Source organism: Xenopus laevis, chromosome 7L (assembly GCF_017654675.1).
Source record: "Xenopus laevis strain J_2021 chromosome 7L, Xenopus_laevis_v10.1, whole genome shotgun sequence".
Taxonomy (NCBI): Eukaryota; Metazoa; Chordata; class Amphibia; order Anura; family Pipidae; genus Xenopus; species Xenopus laevis.
The window spans coordinates 24,142,697-24,166,730 of record NC_054383.1 but is presented as its reverse complement, the minus strand read 5'-3'; the positions used below and the strand labels follow the sequence as shown (position 1 = coordinate 24,166,730).

The window sequence follows — 24,034 nt, the reverse complement described above, 5'->3', positions numbered from 1 at the left end:
TATTAGATGTCAAACAGCATTAACCAAGCCCTGTGTCAATATGTGCAGCCAGAGCAATTAGGAGAATGCAGCTACCGTTGCAGCAAGTAAGTTCCTTTTTCTTATCTGGGTTTGTTTTTCTTTGCAATTATTAAAGGGGTTGTTCACCATTCAATTAAATTTAGTATGACGTAGAGAGTTATATTCTGAGACAATTTGCAATTGGTTTTTATTTGTGGTTTTTGAGTTATTTAGCTTTTTATTCAGAAGCTCTCTAGTTTGCAATTCCAGCAATCTGGTTGCTGGGGTCCAAATTATCCTAGCAACCATAAATTGATTTGTATAAAAGACTGGAATATGAATATGAGATAGAAATAAGAGTAAGAAGAGTAATGAAAAGCAGCAATAAAAATACATGTGTAGCCTTACAAAGCATTTTTATAGATGGGGTCAGTGACACCCATCTGAAAACTGGAAAGAGTCAGAAAAAGAAGGCAAATAATTCAAAAAGTAAAATAAACAATGGAGACCAAATGAAAAATTGTTTAGAATTAGCCATTAACTTACCTTAAAGGTGAACCACTTCTTTAAAAGAACCCAATGACCAGTTAGTTGACTCGTATACCTTAAATATTCGCCTACCCTCTAGTAACCTTTCTCATTAAAAACATACTAAAAATTATATGTATAACATGTACACTATTTGGGTATATTGTGAATTTATAATCAAGAGTTCACTTAGTAGCTCATCTTAAAACTAACTTTTCATAGCACATAGAAGTCAATATTTAAAAATGAAAATAGCAATATGAAGCCAAATAACAGCAAAATCATAGAAAACTACAAAATGTAAGATAAATTGAATATGAAGGGTGTCATTTACCAACAATCAAATTTAAATTTTTTCCACGGATGTCTAAAAATTGGTGGTTTTCAAATTTTTTTAAAAAAAAGCTCCAAAATTTTTTGAAATTTATGAAGTGCAAAAAACACAGAAACCTCTAATACAAAAACTTCATAGACGTTGTCGAGGTCCTATAGAAGTCAATGGGAGCCGCACTGATATTTGTGGCCTGCTCTAATTCAGTTTGAACTTTTAGAGGCTTTCGCACTCTTCTTTCGCTAGGAATTGTCTGGAAAATTAAACATTTTTAGATCTGTGAGATATTCAGATTTTTAGCGCAGAGTTCAGAGTAATTTTCCGTTCTTACTTTTTTAATTTGGATTTTATAAAAAATCTCACAACATTCCTAGTTTTAGAGTTTGTGAGTTTAGTCGTGATTTCAAAAGCTCTAACCCCACAAAAATGAGACTGTTGATAAATAGGCCCTCCAAGAGTAGGTCAGGGTATAAAAAAAAACGTAAATGTTCATTTGAAACTTTTCCTTTGATGGATGTTTAATGGCTACAAAGGTTGGTGCTAATCAGACATTGTGTTTCTTGTATCTTTCTAGATGTCATCAAATGGTTACGGCATTTAAAACAGTTACTGTTCACCAACCATCCAATGTGCTAACCCTGTGCCTAAACAGGTTCGACATTTTCAGTAATAGGAAGATTAAAAAGGTAAGTACTAGGATGTGATGTAAAGTTCTGCCAGTATAGGTCCTCTACATGCACATAGATACCTAGTTATTCACATGTAAATTATCTAAGGGCCTAGTATATAATGAATATGAATTTATGTTGTTATAATTACCTATTTGGGCTACAAAAAGTGTAAGAGTTTGTGAGTTAAATTCAAATAAATTATTGTTATTTGTTGGAATTCTTAGAAGGGCTGGATTTAGTTCATATGGGCATGAGATAGATTTTATAAACTGGCAAATATAGAATGATTTCATCAACAGTTAAGCAACATATGAATAATTCTCTCTTATTCCCAATTCATTATGCACAGAGTGTAGCGTATCCGGAATGTCTTGATCTCCGGTGTTACACCTCAGAGCCAAATGGAACACCAATTCTTTACAATTTGTATGCCGTTCTTGTCCACGCTGGAACAACCTGCAATAGTGGACATTATTTCTGCTATGTGAAGGTAAGAAACCAGATTCATAGTGATCTTGTCTGGGCAACAATTAAGGGATGTATTTTGCATAAATATATTTTTACATATGATCCCTGATAGAACTATTCTAAGATATCTGATTTGTATTGGCACTGTATTAAAAATACTTAGCCTATGGCTCCATCTCATCAGATTAGTCTCCAAACCACTGGCTAGAATATGAAAAATGTCCAATAGCCACATAATATTGTCACTAAATTCCCATTTCCCTTTCCTTCCCACTAACCAATATTTATGCCAGGTGTGAATATTGCTAAAAACCAACCTTTCTGTAATTTCCACTTGTTTTCCAACTGTATTTTTTGTGTCCGGTGTAAATAATTTGCCTTGATCTGTTGCAGGGCCCCAATGGAAACTGGTACAAAATGAACGACAATTCTGTGACATCTGTAGACATCAAGATAGTGTTGAAGCAGGAGGCCTACCTGCTGTTCTATATCAGGTATGTGATCTTTACCCTGTTTTCTCTAAAAAATTCAACTGTTGTGTCAACCCTCATCTTGGCAAGTTGTTTGTGTTTTCAAAGCAATACTGCATCTTCCCATTGGGTGATATTAACATTTGTTAAATAAGGAAAGTTGGGAATTTGGTAAAATATAGACTGAACCATTGATTTTATCATTCTTTCTTGTTTTAAAGAACCCCGGATAACCAGACATGCACAGTATCGTCTACAGCTGATTCTGAACAGCCAATCACTAGCAAGCAACGTGGCATTTCATCTACAGCTGATTCTGAACAGCCCTAATCACTAGCAAGCAATGTGACTTTTTATCTACAGCTGATTCTGAACAGCCAATCACTGGCAAGCAATGTGGCTTTTTATCTACAGCTGATTCTGAAGAGCCAATCACTAGCAAGAAATGTGGCTTTATATCTACAGCTGATTCTGAACAGCCAAGCACTGGCAAGCAACGTGGCTTTTTATCTACAGTTGATTCTGAACAGCCAATCACTAGCAAGAAATGTGGCTTTATATCTACAGCTGATTCTGAACAGCCAAGCACTGGCAAGCAACGTGGCTTTTTATCTACAGTTGATTCTGAACAGCCAATCACTAGCAAGCAACGTGGCATTTCATCTACAGCTGATTCTAAACAGCCAATCACTAGCAAGCAATGTGGCATTTCATCTACAGCTGATTCTGAACAGCCAATCACTAGCAAGCAACATGGCTTTTTATCTACAGCTGATTCTGAACAGCCAATCACTAGCAAGCAACGTGGCTTTTTATCTACAGCTGATTCTGAAGAGCCAATCACTAGCAAGAAATGTGGCTTTATATCTACAGCTGATTCTGAACAGCCAAGCACTGGCAAGCAACGTGACTTTTCATCTACAGCTGATTCTGACCAGCCAATCACTAGCAAGAAACGTGACTTTTCATCTACAGCTGATTCTGAACAGCCAATCACTAGCAAGAAACGTGACTTTTCATCTACAGCTGATTCTGAACAGCCAATCACAAGCAAGAAACGTGACTTTTCATCTACAGCTGATTCTGAACAGCCAATCACTAGCAAGAAATGTGACTTTTCAACTACAGCTGATTCTGAACAGCCAATCACTAGCAAGAAACGTGACTTTTCATCTACAGCTGATTCTTAACAGCCAATCACTAGCAAGAAATGTGACTTTTCATCTACAGCTGATTCTGAACAGCCAAGCACTGGCTAGCAACGTGGCTTTGCAATAACTTCCATGTTAAAGGTAATCCTGTGGATTTATGGATTTATTAAAAATGTTATAAGGTGATTAGTTCAAAGAAATCATATATTGTAGGTACAAGTACTTGGATTGTTTGAGCAACATTCAGGCTGATATATAAATGATGGACTTTATGGACATGTCCCTTTTTTAATCTTAACTACTAATTTTGTATACATGTAACTAATACTAATTCTCTCTGTAATAGAACACTGTAAAGAAATCCTGGGGAGGGGGGGCAGCAGCAACTGCTGCTGCCTCAGGCGGCGGAGGGGCCAGGATCAGAAAAGGAAAAAGAAGAAGATAAAGAAAATGGAGATGAGCCAAAGAAGAAAAAAAAATAGAAATGTATCACAGCAGCAATGAGAAGAGCTAAGAAGTTTAACTGTCCAATTGGTTTAAATAAAAAATGTGTTTTTTATATTTTGATGAGATATGGAATTTGATTGTCTGTAGGACCCATAGGGTTAATGTGCCCCTATGGCTTTAAATCCCTACACTTCCTGATCTCCCCAGTTGCTGGGCAGATGCCCATGTAGCTATTTGTAATTTGCATATCCCAGTTATTGGCCAAAAAGTGTCTTGACCACTTCCTGTCACACTTTGGTATAGTGAGTGAGAAGGGGTGGACCTTCCTCTTTGGCTTCTGGTTGCTGACCCAGCTGGATGTTTCCAGGGAGTCTGGGTACAACAAGGCCCAGTAAAGCCATTCTCTCCTAAAGGGATCAGTACCTCAAAAGAGTAAAGTCGGGGAGCAGAGACCCTGTGAAAGAGGCCAGATGGAGATAGGATACTACCTTTTATAGTACTCTCTAGAAGAGTAACATAGGTAGGCAGCGCCGGATTTCTACTCGGGCCGCCCCTAGGCCGCGCGGTCCGACAAGGCGGCCGCACGGTCCTAGCGCCCGCCTTCCCAGTGCGCCGGCGAAAAAAAAAAATGCCAGCGCAGCTGGTGTAGTTCAACGGGGAAGCAAAGATCCCCATAATGCGGCTGGGCGGCATGCCGCCCCTATTTTTTGCCGCCCTAGGCCCGGGCCTATGCGGCCTTGCCGCAAATCCTGTAGGTAGCTTGAGCATGCTCAGTTTGCTCCTCTCTCCCTCCTTTATCCCTTCTCCCTTTTCCTCTCCCTGGGCAGGAAGGGATGTCACACAAGCTAATATTGCAGCTTCTATACTAAACAAACAGAGAGATTTACATGACCAGGGGCAGCTGGGAAACTGACAATATGTCTAGCCCCATGTCAGATTTCAAAATTGAATATAAAAAAATCTGTTTGCTCTTTTGAGAAATGGATTTCAGTGCAGAATTCTGCTGGAGTAGCACTATTAACTGATGCATTTTGAAAAAAACATGTTTTCCGATGACAGAATCCCTTTAAGTCTACTAAAATCATGTTGACATTAAATTAGCCCAATAGGCTAGTTTTGCCTCCAAGTAAGATTAGTTATATCTTATTTGGGATCAAGTACAAGCTACTGTTTTAATAACATAGAGAAAAATGAAATATTTTCTAAAATGTTAATTATTTGATTAAAAGGTCGTCTAGGGGAGATGGCCTTCCTGTAATTTGGAATAATCTTTTTCCGGATAACAGATCCTACTGCCTTAACTACTTTATTGAGGGGTTCACATGCTTTCTAAATGACTCAGTATTACATACCATATGGCTGAAGCTTTATATATGTAAAGCTCCCTCTCTAATTTCACTTGGATGGATTTATTTTTCAGTTTATAAATTTGCTCGTTTTGGAGCTATAGTAACATTGTATTAAAACACTGTATGTGGTTCACCTTTCAGTCTTTCCTGTCTTATTTGTAGCAACTTTACAATTGGTCTTCATTATTTATTTTCAATAGTTTTTCATTATTTGCCTTCCTCTTCAGCCTCTGACCAGCTCTCAAGCAGCCAAAAAACTATTGTTCTGTAAGGCTACAATGTATTACTTTTGTTCATGTATCCTCCTATTCCGCTCCTCTCCTATTCCAGCCTCTCATTCAAACCAATGCCTGGTTGCTAGGGTTAGAAGGACCCTAACAACTAAATAACTGCGGAAATTCCAAACTGGAGAGCTGTTGAACAAAAAGGTTAATAACCAAAAAAACACAAAAAATAAATAAACAAATCATTTCTACATCATACTACATAATTTAAAGGTGAACTACCCCTTTAAGACATCACATCAAATTGCTTCATGGCCATCATGGCACCTGCTGACAGCTTTCCCACGCTGCAAACATGGGGTCCAACATTACTGTGGGAAAATGTGAAATGAAGGCATATTCCTCCAATTAAGTCTGATTGTTCAATATAAAGTGTTTTCCATGGGGTGACCCACATTCTGGATTAAAAGGTTCTTTCTGGCTCTTTGTTGCCCATGTGAGAGGCAACAAAGTGATATGTGAGCTATTGCAAGACTAGCATTGACATATTGGCATATTTTTATGGATTTAAAATGCCTTTATTCAACTACATGTACTAGGAGTTTATTCAACTTCTTGGGCAGGTCACATAGAAAGGTTTCTGAAAGCCTCGGCTAGATATCAAGCTCAGCCTAGTTCCTTTATCAGCTGGATACAGTGCCTACGCTTGCCTGAAATCTTGCGGTGTGGAAATAGTGGAAATACCCTGAAGTTAAATAAAGGCATTTTTTCTCTTTAAATAAATGCCGGTTCATCCTATTCTATACTGATTATCCAGTGGCTACTTTTCAACAAGCGCTAAAGAATTACTGTACAGTGAAACCTCGATTTAACTCCCCTGATTTTACGTTTTTCCGCATTTTACATTTTTTATTTGTGGTCCCACCAATTTATAATGCATTTCAATAGGTGCATTTCCCTGATTTTAAGTAATGTTTTCCCAGATTTTACATCAACATTTTGTCATGCTGTACCCAAAAACTGCTTTTTCCCTCTATGAATGTTATTATTTGTGAAATAAAGAGGATTAAAATACTAACCAGATGTATCTTTTGCCATGGTTCTGCATGTAAATGGTCAATTCCAATTAGTCTGCCCCTTATACAGTCCTGTACCAATCACTTATTGCTTTAGGTTGTGTATGTGACTGACAGAGAGGCTTTGCACATGCCCCCCCCATAGTGTAATATTAATGCTGCAATGCTTAACCCTTGTTATTAATACAGTAAATATTGTATCTCAAAGTAAAATGGACTCCTGTGCTTATATCCTTTCAGTACTTGAAGAAAAAGTTACTTTAACACATTTCCCTGATTTTTCCGGATTTTACATAATTTTTTTCTGGAAAAATGGGGGTTCTACTGTATATACACAAGAGATTATTTTGAATACAAACCCCCTTTGCTTGAAGCTGAAAGAATTCTAGGCATATGTATTTTTTACAAAGCAGCAGGAGCAAAGTAGGTTAATGGCACATCCTGAAATGGAACAATGCAGTTTTTTGGTTTCGCAGTATGAAAATAACGTAATGCACATGCACAGAAGCGACATTATTCACGTGTGTATTACATCACCTCCGTCTGCCACAGATTAACCTGGTAACCCCTCAACCTACAGCAGTGGAGGCTTTTTTTAAACATTTTTATCTACCATATAGGCACGCAAGGGCCACCCCCTAAAACTGCCGCCCTAGGCCCTTGAAAGCCTATACGGTATAATGAGATTTATTTTGAAGTAGAGAAGCGAAGCTGAGGTTGAGGGGATACACTAATATATATATCTATATATATATATATATACACACACACATATATATATATATATATATATATATATATACTGTATATATATATATAACATCAATAAAGAGATGTCAAATGTAAATGTACTCTATATTTTTGGAATTATTCCATGACTAAGCCTATCCCCTACCTCTATTTAATGCTATGCTGTCCTAACTTCTGCCAATTATCAGCAACATAATTACCTTTTCCCTCAAAATTTCACTTGTCAATTCATAACACAAACATTGATCTCACTTTTACAGTTTTATACTCTTACCCACCGCATATGAAAATCAAGCCCTGCCCAGCTCTTTACACCACAAAAACTGCCAGATCTCGCCCACTGCTTTGTGTCACTGAAAAAGACCTGACAAACCTTTGCTCCATGCTCTTCACTTGTCTCGCTGCAAATTCTGCACATTATTAATCAGCCCTGAGCAAACATGCTACAAAGTCCCGCTTGCCTGTCTTAGATCTTAAGCAAATCAATGTACGATCGGACTTTCCCATCTCCCGACCTGCCACTAACCATTCAGATCAAAGTCTTACCATTCCGACCAAATAAAGTAGTTAAAGAACAGATCAGCCGATGTTCTGCCCCTGACGGCAATCGTACGATAGACAAAGCTAGTGACAGTCTCCCACTGAAAATCGTACGATCGGCAATACACGCAGAGATATTATCGGCAGCCGACCGAAATTTTCTAACCTGTCCGATCGACCAAAACGACCGATCCCCGCCGGACGAAAAATGTCGGGACTCTCCACAAACGTTTCGAAAATCGTACGATGAGATCTTTGCGTCTATGGCCAGCTTTAGTCTTCCATCCAAATATCTTATCAGTATGACTTGTTGTGCTTCCCCTTATATTATTAAGCCATATCTTCTTCTCTCTTTATACCACGGCAACAGACAACTAAGTACATTCCTGCCATCTAGCATATTTACTGGCCTACAGCAGCGCCCGCAACATTTTCCACTTATTTCTTTATTCACCAATTTATCACAAGCTGTATTAATAAATGCAAGGTGCTCCTGGACAGAATAAGGGAAATAAAGACCCATTGGAAGGCTAGCAACTGGGTATCCCTATCATATGGTAAATCTAAATGATTGTGTTATTATTGCAACTTACTTGCACTTGTATTCCTGCAGTTACCCATTGTACCCCAGAAGTTGGATAAATTACAACTATTTTTATTGCCCAAGCATGTATATCAGTGCCATAGAGTAGACTATAATTGATGGTTTGGTGCATTGTTGCTATTATGAGCATGCCCCAGGCAAAGATTTTCAACACAATAAGGATAATGAACACCATTAGATGCAAAATGTAACAGTGACAGAGCTGACCGTATAACAGAAATAAGGTTACAGTTTTTTTTGAGTAGGTAATTGGGCCTAACCTCAAATTGCTTCTCCCTGTGCCACTGCCAAAGCCCTCAGTATTGCACTTCTTCTCTCTGTGCTCCAATGCTACTTATGATTCATATAGATCTGCTCCTATCACTGTTGCTCCCTGTATAGCACTGTGCTTCTATCTTTACCACTCCAGGTGACTTCCCTCTGTACAACACTGCCCCATTCCTTGTGACATTGCTGAACCTTGCTGCCCTCTGAATACCACCGGCACTCTCCCTGTGCCACTGCTAAGACCTAGTGCCCTCTCCATAGCACTGATCTCTCCTTCTGCCACTTCCAATCTTAGCTGCCCTTTGTATAGCACTATTCCTCTCCAGGCCACAGCCAATCCTAGCTGCCCAGTGTATAGCACTACAGCCTTCCCTGTGCCACTGCCAATCTTAGTTGCCCCTGTATATCTGGTTGCCACCTTATCTGGAAAAAAATACAGGCCATACTATATATTTATCTTTTTTAACAATTAATAAAATTGGGATCAACAATCATTTTTACAAAATACTGGTTAGGTTGCAACACTACCTGTATAGCACGGTTCCTCTCCTTGTGCCACCAACAATCTTAGTTGCCCTCTGTATAGCACTGTTCCTCTCCCTGTGCCACTAGCAATCCTGGCTTCCCTATGTATAGCACTGTTCTTCTCCCTGTGCCACCAACAATCTTAGTTGCCCTATGTATAGCACTGTTCCTCTCCCTGTGCCACCAACAATCTTAGTTGCCCTATGTATAGCACTGTTCCTCTCCCTGTGCCACCAACAATCTTAGTTGCCCTATGTATAGCACTGTTCCTCTCCCTGTGCCACTAGCAATCCTAGCTGCCCATTGTATAGTATTGTTCCTTTCCCTGTGCCACTAGCAATCCTGGCTGCCCTCTGTCGCATTACATCTCCCTGTAACACTGACAATCCGTACAGTCCTGTATAGCACTACAGCCTTTCCTGTGCCACTGTCAGTCCCAACTGCCCTCTGGAGAGAACTGTTCCTCTGCCTGTGGCAATCTGTGGGTTCTGGCAAATGCCAGAGGGGCTGCTATAAGGTGTCATAGAAAGTCAGTATTTAGTGGGCTGGTGGAGGCTGTTTGGGCCTCTATGTGGGCTGATTGGGCCTCTGTGTAGCTGAAATGCCAGGGCCTATTATAATTCTCAGTCCGGACCTGATTACAGCAGTGCCAGTGCCACACAGAATTCCCTCATTACAGCCGGGCCCAGACAGACAGCGCTCCCATCACCGACACAAGGTGCAGCGCTAATCTCTTTCTACCAACCTGAACCCTTCACACAACTGCACTTGATGACACATGACATGTTACATGAGTACAGCGCTGGTGTATTGGGATAATCCCTCCCTCACTGTCACACAGCCCGGTTAGCCCTGTACTGCAAGAAAAGCATTTAAAAGCATTTGTTACTAACAAAGAGACGGTGCAAGTAACTCCCCCTCCCCTCTGAATTAACCCCTGTTATCCCGAGTGCACGGAGCCCCCTTACTCACCTTCCGCTTCTGACAGGAGACAACAAACTGCACTAGCTGACTCACTACGTATATGCACTGCTCAGGGACAGACAACAACTGCAAACCTCTGACACAAACGAACACCACAGCTCCCGTCTGTAAAAACGTCACTGGCCTGTCTTACTGAGTGACACAATCTCCTCCTACAAAGTAACATGTGGCCCACGCCCCAATTCCACCACGTCTGTTACTATTGGATCAAATTCTGAAATACGTCCTGCCCCAGCCAATTGGAGCACGCAGAGGGTGGGTATATGTCGGTAACACCGATTGGGCTGTTCATAATAAACATGAGCCAGCCCACACTGATTTGTGGTTGGTTGATGCTCGCTAGGGGTGGGACGGATGGGGCATATGACCCTGTAATGATAAAAAATAGGTGGAGTTGGGGGAGGGATTACACCTAACTAAAGATTGAGGCACGCTAAAAAACACAGTGGCTTGTGAGCAACATGTTGCTCACCAAGTAGTTGTATTTTGCTCCCATTGGCCTCAAAACAAATGCTTATTGTTGTTGCAATAGAAACCAAGAGTACTGCCAAGCAGAGCCTTCTATAGGCTGCCAGTACACATAGGGGGCTACCACTGGCCAAGTCACAGTCGTTATTTGGTATCCCAAGAATTTTTTATTCTAGTGTTGCTCCACAACTCCTTTTACAAGTGAATGTGGGTCACGAGTAAAAGGTTGGGGACCCCTATAGATTTATTTCATGTGATCTTGTAAATTACAATGGATATTTATGTGAAAAAAAAGAAATAAAGAGGGTTTGTGCGAACTTGATGTGCTTATTATTCGGGCTTGTTTACGTACAGTTTACATCAGGAGTGTCCAACCTTGAAACGCTCGGTTGCGCTCAATATCACGTAACGACCCTTAACCTCCCTCTTACTTGCTGGCATCCATCACTTCTCAGCACGCGGTGGTGTCCATATATATATATATATATATATATATATATATATATATATATATATATATATATATATATATAGAGCAGGAAAACCGGCACTCACGAAACCGCGGTCAAAAGTGCCTGGGTGCAGTCCTAGATAGAAATCATCAGATGTAGAAATAGTGAAGATCGCACTCGCAGGTCTTAGTGTAGCAAAAAATTTTTTATTCTGGACAGGTGCTGACGTTTCGGCTGATACAACAGCCTTTTTCAAAGTGAAAATATCACACAAAAACGGAAACTATATACACGGTGTGGCGGGAACTTAAGGGTAATTAAAAACTAAAAACACCGGGGCAGAGGAAGTGACGTGTAAAGGTTAAAACACAAATTGCAATCGAAAGAACACAAAATATAAAAAAAATAAAAATAGAATCAGGTTAAAATCAAAGCAATAGTAGCGAAAATTAATGAATACATATATAGACATCCTTAGGATATATGCTCAGACAAGACACCGTTCAGCGTGAATACGGTAACCTATGGCGATACAGTATAGCAACATTTCTGGAAAGACTGGATCCTGTGTCGGAAATTGTTACTTTCACAAAATAAACGTATTTCTTAACTGAGGCCACTCTATAGCAAATAGAATAAGCAGCTCGGACCCGACTAGGTACAAAGTGTGTAGATACGAAGAATCAATGTGTCAGAAGAAATTTAGGAAACGAGTGGAGTATAGGTGTAGAAAGAGGAAAAGAAAAAGCTGTAAAAATGGCACAAAATGCAAAAACAGTTCAAAGTATATAAAACATAAAAAATAAAATAAAGGATAAAAAGTATCTCACCATTGTGCTGCTTTAAAGGAGGACGCAAACAAAAATCAAGGATCCGATGATAGAGGTGTTACCGCATATTGGTAGAGAGAGTATTTGACAAAAGACAGAGAGGTTATGCACTAGTGTAGTGGCCAGTATTTATTATTAAGTCCTGCCAGGCTGTCACATTGTTCGTAAGACGGTAAATTTGTATCTCAAGGTAGTGTGGAGGCTGGTATTAATCCATTGTAGAGTAGGCGAAGAAAAAGTGTCAATCAATCAGTGACTAATTGTCCGGTGTTCAGAGGGAGATCCCTTCAGTCTGGACACGATCACTCGGAAGCATTCTACTCATATACCAAGAGATATTTTGAATACAAACCCCCTTTGCTTGAAGCTGAAAGAATTCTAGGCATATGTATTTTTTACAAAGCAGCAGGAGCAAAGTAGGTTAATGGCACATCCTGAAATGGAACAATGCAGTTTTTTGGTTTCGCAGTATGAAAATAACGTAATGCACATGCACAGAAGCGACATTATTCACGTGTGTATTACATCACCTCCGTCTGCCACAGATTAACCTGGTAACCCCTCAACCTACAGCAGTGGAGGCTTTTTTTAAACATTTTTATCTACCATATAGGCACGCAAGGGCCACCCCCTAAAACTGCCGCCCTAGGCCCTTGAAAGCCTATACGGTATAATGAGATTTATTTTGAAGTAGAGAAGCGAAGCTGAGGTTGAGGGGATACACTAATATATATATCTATATATATATATATATACACACACACATATATATATATATATATATATATATATATACTATATATATATATAACATCAATAAAGAGATGTCAAATGTAAATGTACTCTATATTTTTGGAATTATTCCATGACTAAGCCTATCCCCTACCTCTATTTAATGCTATGCTGTCCTAACTTCTGCCAATTATCAGCAACATAATTACCTTTTCCCTCAAAATTTCACTTGTCAATTCATAACACAAACATTGATCTCACTTTTACAGTTTTATACTCTTACCCACCGCATATGAAAATCAAGCCCTGCCCAGCTCTTTACACCACAAAAACTGCCAGATCTCGCCCACTGCTTTGTGTCACTGAAAAAGACCTGACAAACCTTTGCTCCATGCTCTTCACTTGTCTCGCTGCAAATTCTGCACATTATTAATCAGCCCTGAGCAAACATGCTACAAAGTCCCGCTTGCCTGTCTTAGATCTTAAGCAAATCAATGTACGATCGGACTTTCCCATCTCCCGACCTGCCACTAACCATTCAGATCAAAGTCTTACCATTCCGACCAAATAAAGTAGTTAAAGAACAGATCAGCCGATGTTCTGCCCCTGACGGCAATCGTACGATAGACAAAGCTAGTGACAGTCTCCCACTGAAAATCGTACGATCGGCAATACACGCAGAGATATTATCGGCAGCCGACCGAAATTTTCTAACCTGTCCGATCGACCAAAACGACCGATCCCCGCCGGACGAAAAATGTCGGGACTCTCCACAAACGTTTCGAAAATCGTACGATGAGATCTTTGCGTCTATGGCCAGCTTTAGTCTTCCATCCAAATATCTTATCAGTATGACTTGTTGTGCTTCCCCTTATATTATTAAGCCATATCTTCTTCTCTCTTTATACCACGGCAACAGACAACTAAGTACATTCCTGCCATCTAGCATATTTACTGGCCTACAGCAGCGCCCGCAACATTTTCCACTTATTTCTTTATTCACCAATTTATCACAAGCTGTATTAATAAATGCAAGGTGCTCCTGGACAGAATAAGGGAAATAAAGACCCATTGGAAGGCTAGCAACTGGGTATCCCTATCATATGGTAAATCTAAATGATTGTGTTATTATTGCAACTTACTTGCACTTGTATTCCTGCAGTTACCCATTGTACCCCAGAAGTTGGATAAATTACAACTATTTTTATTGCCCAAGCATGTATATCAGTGCCATAGAGTAGACTATAATTGATGGTTTGGTGCATTGTTGCTATTATGAGCATGCCCCAGGCAAAGATTTTCAACACAATAAGGATAATGAACACCATTAGATGCAAAATGTAACAGTGACAGAGCTGACCGTATAACAGAAATAAGGTTACAGTTTTTTTTGAGTAGGTAATTGGGCCTAACCTCAAATTGCTTCTCCCTGTGCCACTGCCAAAGCCCTCAGTATTGCACTTCTTCTCTCTGTGCTCCAATGCTACTTATGATTCATATAGATCTGCTCCTATCACTGTTGCTCCCTGTATAGCACTGTGCTTCTATCTTTACCACTCCAGGTGACTTCCCTCTGTACAACACTGCCCCATTCCTTGTGACATTGCTGAACCTTGCTGCCCTCTGAATACCACCGGCACTCTCCCTGTGCCACTGCTAAGACCTAGTGCCCTCTCCATAGCACTGATCTCTCCTTCTGCCACTTCCAATCTTAGCTGCCCTTTGTATAGCACTATTCCTCTCCAGGCCACAGCCAATCCTAGCTGCCCAGTGTATAGCACTACAGCCTTCCCTGTGCCACTGCCAATCTTAGTTGCCCCTGTATATCTGGTTGCCACCTTATCTGGAAAAAAATACAGGCCATACTATATATTTATCTTTTTTAACAATTAATAAAATTGGGATCAACAATCATTTTTACAAAATACTGGTTAGGTTGCAACACTACCTGTATAGCACGGTTCCTCTCCTTGTGCCACCAACAATCTTAGTTGCCCTCTGTATAGCACTGTTCCTCTCCCTGTGCCACTAGCAATCCTGGCTTCCCTATGTATAGCACTGTTCTTCTCCCTGTGCCACCAACAATCTTAGTTGCCCTATGTATAGCACTGTTCCTCTCCCTGTGCCACCAACAATCTTAGTTGCCCTATGTATAGCACTGTTCCTCTCCCTGTGCCACCAACAATCTTAGTTGCCCTATGTATAGCACTGTTCCTCTCCCTGTGCCACCAACAATCTTAGTTGCCCTATGTATAGCACTGTTCCTCTCCCTGTGCCACTAGCAATCCTAGCTGCCCATTGTATAGTATTGTTCCTTTCCCTGTGCCACTAGCAATCCTGGCTGCCCTCTGTCGCATTACATCTCCCTGTAACACTGACAATCCGTACAGTCCTGTATAGCACTACAGCCTTTCCTGTGCCACTGTCAGTCCCAACTGCCCTCTGGAGAGAACTGTTCCTCTGCCTGTGGCAATCTGTGGGTTCTGGCAAATGCCAGAGGGGCTGCTATAAGGTGTCATAGAAAGTCAGTATTTAGTGGGCTGGTGGAGGCTGTTTGGGCCTCTATGTGGGCTGATTGGGCCTCTGTGTAGCTGAAATGCCAGGGCCTATTATAATTCTCAGTCCGGACCTGATTACAGCAGTGCCAGTGCCACACAGAATTCCCTCATTACAGCCGGGCCCAGACAGACAGCGCTCCCATCACCGACACAAGGTGCAGCGCTAATCTCTTTCTACCAAACCTGAACCCTTCACACAACTGCACTTGATGACACATGACATGTTACATGAGTACAGCGCTGGTGTATTGGGATAATCCCTCCCTCACTGTCACACAGCCCGGTTAGCCCTGTACTGCAAGAAAAGCATTTAAAAGCATTTGTTACTAACAAAGAGACGGTGCAAGTAACTCCCCCTCCCCTCTGAATTAACCCCTGTTATCCCGAGTGCACGGAGCCCCCTTACTCACCTTCCGCTTCTGACAGGAGACAACAAACTGCACTAGCTGACTCACTACGTATATGCACTGCTCAGGGACAGACAACAACTGCAAACCTCTGACACAAACGAACACCACAGCTCCCGTCTGTAAAAACGTCACTGGCCTGTCTTACTGAGTGACACAATCTCCTCCTACAAAGTAAACATGTGGCCCACGCCCCAATTCCACCACGTCTGTTACTATTGGATCAAATTCTGAAATACGTCCTGCCCCAGCCAATTGGAGCACGCAGAGGGTGGGTATATGTCGGTAACACCGATTGGGCTGTTCATAATAAACATGAGCCAGCCCCACTGATTTGTGGTTGGTTGATGCTCGCTAGGGGTGGGACGGATGGGGCATATGACCCTGTAATGATAAAAAATAGGTGGAGTTGGGGGAGGGATTACACCTAACTAAAGATTAGGACGCTAAAAAACACAGTGGCTTGTGAGCAACATGTTGCTCACCAAGTAGTTGTATTTTGCTCCCATTGGCCTCAAAACAAATGCTTATTGTTGTTGCATAAAAACCAAGAGTACTGCCAAGCAGAGCCTTCTATAGGCTGCCAGTACACATAGGGGCTACCACTGGCCAATCACAGTCGTTATTTGGTATCCCAAGAATTTTTTATTCTAGTGTTGCTCCACAACTCCTTTTACAAGTGAATGTGGGTCACGAGTAAAAGGTTGGGGACCCCTATAGATTTATTTCATGTGATCTTGTAAATTACAATGGATATTTATGTGAAAAAAAAGAAATAAAGAGGGTTTGTGCGAACTTGATGTGCTTATTATTCGGGCTTGTTTACGTACAGTTTACATCAGGAGTGTCCAACCTTGAAACGCTCGGTTGCGCTCAATATCACGTAACGACCCTTAACCTCCCTCTTACTTGCTGGCATCCATCACTTCTCAGCACGCGGTGGTGTCCATATATATATATATATATATATATATATATATATATATATATATATATATATATATAGAGCAGGAAAACCGGCACTCACGAAACCGCGGTCAAAAGTGCCTGGGTGCAGTCCTAGATAGAAATCATCAGATGTAGAAATAGTGAAGATCGCACTCGCAGGTCTTAGTGTAGCAAAAAATTTTTTATTCTGGACAGGTGCTGACGTTTCGGCTGATACAACAGCCTTTTTCAAAGTGAAAATATCACACAAAAACGGAAACTATATACACGGTGTGGCGGGAACTTAAGGGTAATTAAAACTAAAAACACCGGGGCAGAGGAAGTGACGTGTAAAGGTTAAAACACAAATTGCAATCGAAAGAACACAAAATATAAACAAAAAATAAAAATAGAATCAGGTTAAAATCAAAGCAATAGTAGCGAAAATTAATGAATACATATATAGACATCCTTAGGATATATGCTCAGACAAGACACCGTTCAGCGTGAATACGGTAACCTATGGCGATACAGTATAGCAACATTTCTGGAAAGACTGGATCCTGTGTCGGAAATTGTTACTTTCACAAAATAAACGTATTTCTTAACTGAGGCCACTCTATAGCAAATAGAATAAGCAGCTCGGACCCGACTAGGTACAAAGTGTGTAGATACGAAGAATCAATGTGTCAGAAGAAATTTAGGAAACGAGTGGAGTATAGGTGTAGAAAGAGGAAAAGAAAAAGCTGTAAAAATGGCACAAAATGCAAAAACAGTTCAAAGTATATAAAACATAAAAAATAAAATAAAGGATAAAAAGTATCTCACCATTGTGCTGCTTTAAAGGAGGACGCAAACAAAAATCAAGGATCCGATGATAGAGGTGTTACCGCATATTGGTAGAGAGAGTATTTGACAAAAGTCCGTAGCTCGAGGTTATCCGATCACTAGTGTAGTGGCCAGTATTTATTCATTACTGAGTCCGTGAACCAGGGTGTCACATAGGTCGTAAGACGGTTGGTTCGTGGATCGAGGTAGTGTGGAGGCTGGTATTAATCCATTGTAGAGTAGGCGAAACAACAGTGTCAATCAATCAGTGACTAATTGTCCGGTGTTCAGAGGGAGATCCCTTCAGTCTGGACACGATCACTCGGAAGCATACTCACTCATGGACCGTCACATATTCTAGCAGGTGCTCGTGTTGCATTGTAGCATCTAAGGTTCGAAGGTATCACATCGGCAGAGCGGCAGCCGATCGAAAAATCAGCTGTCACTCCGCGAATGGACAACACCTCATACCCAGGGATGTGCAGTGTGCTTATCCTGCGACTTGACACGATTGCATTCGGAGGTCGACATCCACCAATGTACAGCCAGGGGGTATCGGAGAGGCTTTAGCATGGGCAGTCACCGGTTGCAGCGCCTTAAAGCAAAGTAGTGCGGATCATACCATACTCAATGGACACCTATCGGTCCGGCCAGTAGTGCTTCAGATAGCCAAAAAGCTGCAGCGGAATTGGCAACTCTTCTTGTGTTACAAGTATAGACTAGGCACGGATACACATGTCTATGAACAAAAATGCTTAGAGATCCACAGCAAGAGGGTCCCAAAATCAAAGATTAGTGTTGCAAAAGCGAAGATCACTCGAGCATAATCAATAGATATATTGCAAAAGCAGCAAAAAAACAAAGAAAAAATAAAGAAAAAATAAATAAATATGAAAAAATAGAAGAAATAGAAAAAATACAAAAATAGAAAAAATATAGAAACAAAAAGAGCCCCTATACCACACCCAAGGCTACCCTGATCAAAGATATTGAATTCAGAGATAGAGACAGGTTAAGTACAAATAGCCGAAAGAGTGAGAGCAGAGAGAGTGGAAATCGAAATAAATACCAAATAGTCAGGGACCAGCTGTTACGGGGACCGTATGCTGCAAGTGCAGTTTCAAAAAGACAAACATTATTTCTTACCAAATTTCTTGATACCAGCCTGCATCATAAATCCCATGATAAGGAATCCGAGGGCAGTCACTCACTACAAACACAAAGAAAACATAGAGAAGGAAGCGGGGAAACAGGCTCACTAGTGTATAAACGGAGTATAGGAAATTAGTTCGTTAAGTCCATGTGGGCTAATGGTGTTGAGTTTGTGAATCCATCTTAGTTCTCGTTGGAGCAGCATCTTCTCACGATTGCCACCCCGTACAGGCTGGGGTACATGGTCTATAAGCATACACCGTAGGCTTGCCAATGTGTGTTTGTGGTGCAGGAAGTGAGCTGCAACCGGAGTGTCCGCCTTCCCTGAAGACAGTGCTGTTCTGATCGCGGAGCGGTGGTTGGCCATCCGTTCACGGAATGTGGTGATAGTCTTTCCAACATAAAGCAGTCCGCACGGACATTTAATAAAATAGATGAGGAACTTAGATGTGCATGTTAGTTTGTAGTTGATCATGATAGGTTTACCCGAGTGGGGATGATTGAATACAGAGCCCGTGATGAGATGATTGCAGGTGATACAGGATGGACATCGAAAGCAGCCCTTCTTATCCGTATTAAGCCATGTTGTTGTGGTGCTTTGTTGGTAGCAATGGTGAGGGTCAGTCTTTACAAGTATATCGCTCAGGTTCCTCCCTCTACGGAACGCTATTCTTGGTCTGTTTCGAAAAATGGGAGGGAGTGTAGTGTCCCTTTCAAGTACAGTCCAATGTTCCTGTACAGCTCGTGTAAGGGATTTAACTTCGGGAGTATACGTAGCCAAAAAGACTAGAGGCTCTTTCCCTTTAGGTTTCGGTGTGATGGTCGATCTCTGGAGTAAATCACGTTGGGTATGTAATAAGGCCCTTTCTTTGCAGGCGAGAAGCTCATGTAGTGGGTATCCTCTCTGGGTTAGTCTCAGTATTAGGTCATCCAGCTGTATATACAGTTGTGCTAGATCAGAGTTGTTCCTAACCATGCGTATCATTTGCGAGTAGGGGACACTCCTCTTAATGTGAGGAGGATGACAGGAGGTGTGATGTAGCAAGGTATTACGGTCTGTCGATTTCCTATACGTAGTGGTGTTGAAGTCATTATCACTCAGGGACACAGGCAAGTCCAAAAAAGCAATTTGTTTGTTGTCGATCGTGGCCGTGAACCGTATAGTTGTTGGTAAGGCATTCAGTTCATTGATCATGGTGGTAAACTGCTCAGTGGAGCCAGTCCATAGAAGGAACAAATCGTCAATGAAACGATACAGTTTGTGGATATAGGAACCGTATTTGGGTAGAATGAATGTTTCCTCAAAATTTGCCATGTACAAGTTCGCAAACGATGGCGCGACATTTGACCCCATGCTGGTCCCGCTTATCTGTAAGAAATAAGACAACTCAAATTTGAAGTAATTACAAGTCAGACAAAGTCGAAGTAATTGTAATAAAAATTCAATCGGTGGTCTCGTATGTTCAGGGTGCCTTATTAAGAAGTCTTTAACATTGCATATGCCCTCGTCTGTAGGTATAACCGTGTATAGGGATGACACGTCCATAGTAGCCAACTTGGTTCCACTCGGAAATGGTGATGCTGCGTGTAATTTGATGAGAAAGTCACTTGAATCCTGAATGTATGTGGGTACAGTCCACACAATGGGTTGCAAAAAATGATCAACGTAGATGGCTAGCGGCTGCAAAAGTGAATCCCTAGCACTCACTATGGGCCGACCAGGGGGGTTTGACAAACCCTTGTGTATCTTGGGGAGGGTATACAGGATAGGGCAGACGGGAAAATCCTGTATCAGGAAATCTCGAGTGCCTTCTGTCAGGATGCCACTGGAGTGCCCTGCTTGTATAATCGCATCAACTTGACGTTTAAAATTAGAGGTTGGGTCACCAGGTAGTTGTTGATACACATCAGTGTCCGATAATTGACGAATGATTTCAATACGATAATCGTTGTAATCTTGTATGACCACCGCTCCCCCTTTGTCCGCTGGTCTTATGATAATGTTGGGGTTCTTAGATAAATTGACGAGTGCTTCTTTTTCAGCTTTAGATAAGTTGGAGTATATCTGCCGTGTTGGCTTTAATTTATAAGTTTCGTCAATTAAAAGTCTTGTATAGGCTTCAATGGCTTTCGGTGTATTGATAGGCTCGAACCGGCTTGGTCTTTTAAACACAGGAGGTTGTGCACTTGAGTTTCTAAAGTACTCTTTAAGTTTCAGGGATCTTTGAAATCGATGTATATCCGTCATGATCTCCAACGACTGTGTATGGTTAGTGGGGACAAAAGATAAGCCCTTGGAGAGTAGGCACATTTCAGCCGGTGACAATGGGTGAGTGCTAAGATTGAAAACTACTTCCTCGGGGGTCTGTATTGTCTTGTGGAACGGGTGCTGCCTGCCACCCCTTCTTTTGTGCGGGCGTCCCGATCGGGTTGGGGGCCTAGGCCTAAAAAAGGGGAGGAGCTTGAGAGCGGGGTGGTATGTGAAGACTGCCCGTCAGTCATAGACGTCTGCCGCCCCCGGCGACCTCTGTTGTAGCCACGTCCGCGTGTGGGGGTGTCAACATCAGATGAGTTGCTGGTATAAGGCGAAGAATCTACCCCAGTAGCAAGATAGTGACCCCTCTGTCTCGATGTTCTGTTGTAATTCACATCACCACCTGTCAACCACCTGTAGACCTTCCTATTCTAATAGTCTGCATTCACGACAGTGACCTTGTGTTGTTTAAATTTATGTAGCTCAGACGTGTATCTTGTGAGCTGTTGTTGAAGCTTGTCGAGCCAGTTGGTGTCGTTATCCAGTCTTAGAGTGGAGAGATGTGCCCCTTCAAACGCAGAAATCTCATTGCGTGTAGCTGTTAAATTCTTAGAAACCTCCTCAATAACTAATAGCATCAAGTCCATAGAACACTTGTTGAGGATCTGACACCAGCGTTTACAGAAATCAATGTTATTCCGTCCGATGGTGGGAATATTACGGACACGAAATCCCCTAGGGATATGTTGTTTCTTATAAAAATCTGACAGATAAATCCCATGTAGTTTCAGGTCTGTTTCTCGCAGAAAGACACTCCTCTTAATGTGAGGAGGATGACAGGAGGTGTGATGTAGCAAGGTATTACGGTCTGTCGATTTCCTATACGTAGTGGTGTTGAAGTCATTATCACTCAGGGACACAGGCAAGTCCAAAAAAGCAATTTGTTTGTTGTCGATCGTGGCCGTGAACCGTATAGTTGTTGGTAAGGCATTCAGTTCATTGATCATGGTGGTAAACTGCTCAGTGGAGCCAGTCCATAGAAGGAACAAATCGTCAATGAAACGATACAGTTTCTGGATATAGGAACCGTATTTGGGTAGAATGAATGTTTCCTCAAAATTTGCCATGTACAAGTTCGCAAACGATGGCGCGACATTTGACCCCATGCTGGTCCCGCTTATCTGTAAGAAATAAGACAACTCAAATTTGAAGTAATTACAAGTCAGACAAAGTCGAAGTAATTGTAATAAAAATTCAATCGGTGGTCTCGTATGTTCAGGGTGCCTTATTAAGAAGTCTTTAACATTGCATATGCCCTCGTCTGTAGGTATAACCGTGTATAGGGATGACACGTCCATAGTAGCCAACTTGGTTCCACTCGGAAATGGTGATGCTGCGTGTAATTTGATGAGAAAGTCACTTGAATCCTGAATGTATGTGGGTACAGTCCACACAATGGGTTGCAAAAAATGATCAACGTAGATGGCTAGCGGCTGCAAAAGTGAATCCCTAGCACTCACTATGGGCCGACCAGGGGGGTTTGACAAACCCTTGTGTATCTTGGGGAGGGTATACAGGATAGGGCAGACGGGAAAATCCTGTATCAGGAAATCTCGAGTGCCTTCTGTCAGGATGCCACTGGAGTGCCCTGCTTGTATAATCGCATCAACTTGACGTTTAAAATTAGAGGTTGGGTCACCAGGTAGTTGTTGATACACATCAGTGTCCGATAATTGACGAATGATTTCAATACGATAATCGTTGTAATCTTGTATGACCACCGCTCCCCCTTTGTCCGCTGGTCTTATGATAATGTTGGGGTTCTTAGATAAATTGACGAGTGCTTCTTTTTCAGCTTTAGATAAGTTGGAGTATATCTGCCGTGTTGGCTTTAATTTATAAGTTTCGTCAATTAAAAGTCTTGTATAGGCTTCAATGGCTTTCGGTGTATTGATAGGCTCGAACCGGCTTGGTCTTTTAAACACAGGAGGTTGTGCACTTGAGTTTCTAAAGTACTCTTTAAGTTTCAGGGATCTTTGAAATCGATGTATATCCGTCATGATCTCCAACGACTGTGTATGGTTAGTGGGGACAAAAGATAAGCCCTTGGAGAGTAGGCACATTTCAGCCGGTGACAATGGGTGAGTGCTAAGATTGAAAACTACTTCCTCGGGGGTCTGTATTGTCTTGTGGAACGGGTGCTGCCTGCCACCCCTTCTTTTGTGCGGGCGTCCCGATCGGGTTGGGGGCCTAGGCCTAAAAAAGGGGAGGAGCTTGAGAGCGGGGTGGTATGTGAAGACTGCCCGTCAGTCATAGACGTCTGCCGCCCCCGGCGACCTCTGTTGTAGCCACGTCCGCGTGTGGGGGGGAGTGTCAACATCAGATGAGTTGCTGGTATAAGGCGAAGAATCTACCCCAGTAGCAAGATAGTGACCCCTCTGTCTCGATGTTCTGTTGTAATTCACATCACCACCTGTCAACCACCTGTAGACCTTCCTATTCTAATAGTCTGCATTCACGACAGTGACCTTGTGTTGTTTAAATTTATGTAGCTCAGACGTGTATCTTGTGAGCTGTTGTTGAAGCTTGTCGAGCCAGTTGGTGTCGTTATCCAGTCTTAGAGTGGAGAGATGTGCCCCTTCAAACGCAGAAATCTCATTGCGTGTAGCTGTTAAATTCTTAGAAACCTCCTCAATAACTAATAGCATCAAGTCCATAGAACACTTGTTGAGGATCTGACACCAGCGTTTACAGAAATCAATGTTATTCCGTCCGATGGTGGGAATATTACGGACACGAAATCCCCTAGGGATATGTTGTTTCTTATAAAAATCTGACAGATAAATCCCATGTAGTTTCAGGTCTGTTTCTCGTTCTCGTAACCGTAATAGTTCATGAAAAAGATCCGTATGCGATGCTGTAGGTGTAACGGTGTCGGCTGTTTCAGTGAATAGTATGTCGGCTGCTTCAGCGTCTGAAAACTGGTAGCCGGTGAGGGGGATGTCAATAATGTCTCTGCCGTCGGCGCTAGCCATACCGGT

The 24,034-nt window shown here is 41.7% G+C and overlaps 2 protein-coding genes across 2 annotated transcripts in view; one reads left to right on the top strand and one right to left on the bottom strand.

Moving 5' to 3' along the window:
- nt5c2.L (5'-nucleotidase, cytosolic II) overlaps positions 1-10,497 on the bottom strand; it is a 96,519-nt gene extending 86,022 nt beyond the window's left edge. The window contains exon 1 of the mRNA XM_041568489.1: positions 10,374-10,497. The gene's annotated coding sequence lies outside the window, so the exon portion shown is untranslated. The remainder of the gene's footprint in view (positions 1-10,373) is intronic.
- On the top strand, positions 7-2,798 carry LOC121395764 (ubiquitin carboxyl-terminal hydrolase 42-like). Its single transcript, XM_041570048.1, has 5 exons — positions 7-86; positions 1,434-1,545; positions 1,880-2,020; positions 2,392-2,492; positions 2,690-2,798. Exons 1-5 carry the CDS (start codon positions 7-9, stop codon positions 2,796-2,798), a joined length of 543 nt encoding a protein of 180 aa, XP_041425982.1.
- Positions 10,498-24,034: the final 13,537 nt, after the last annotated feature.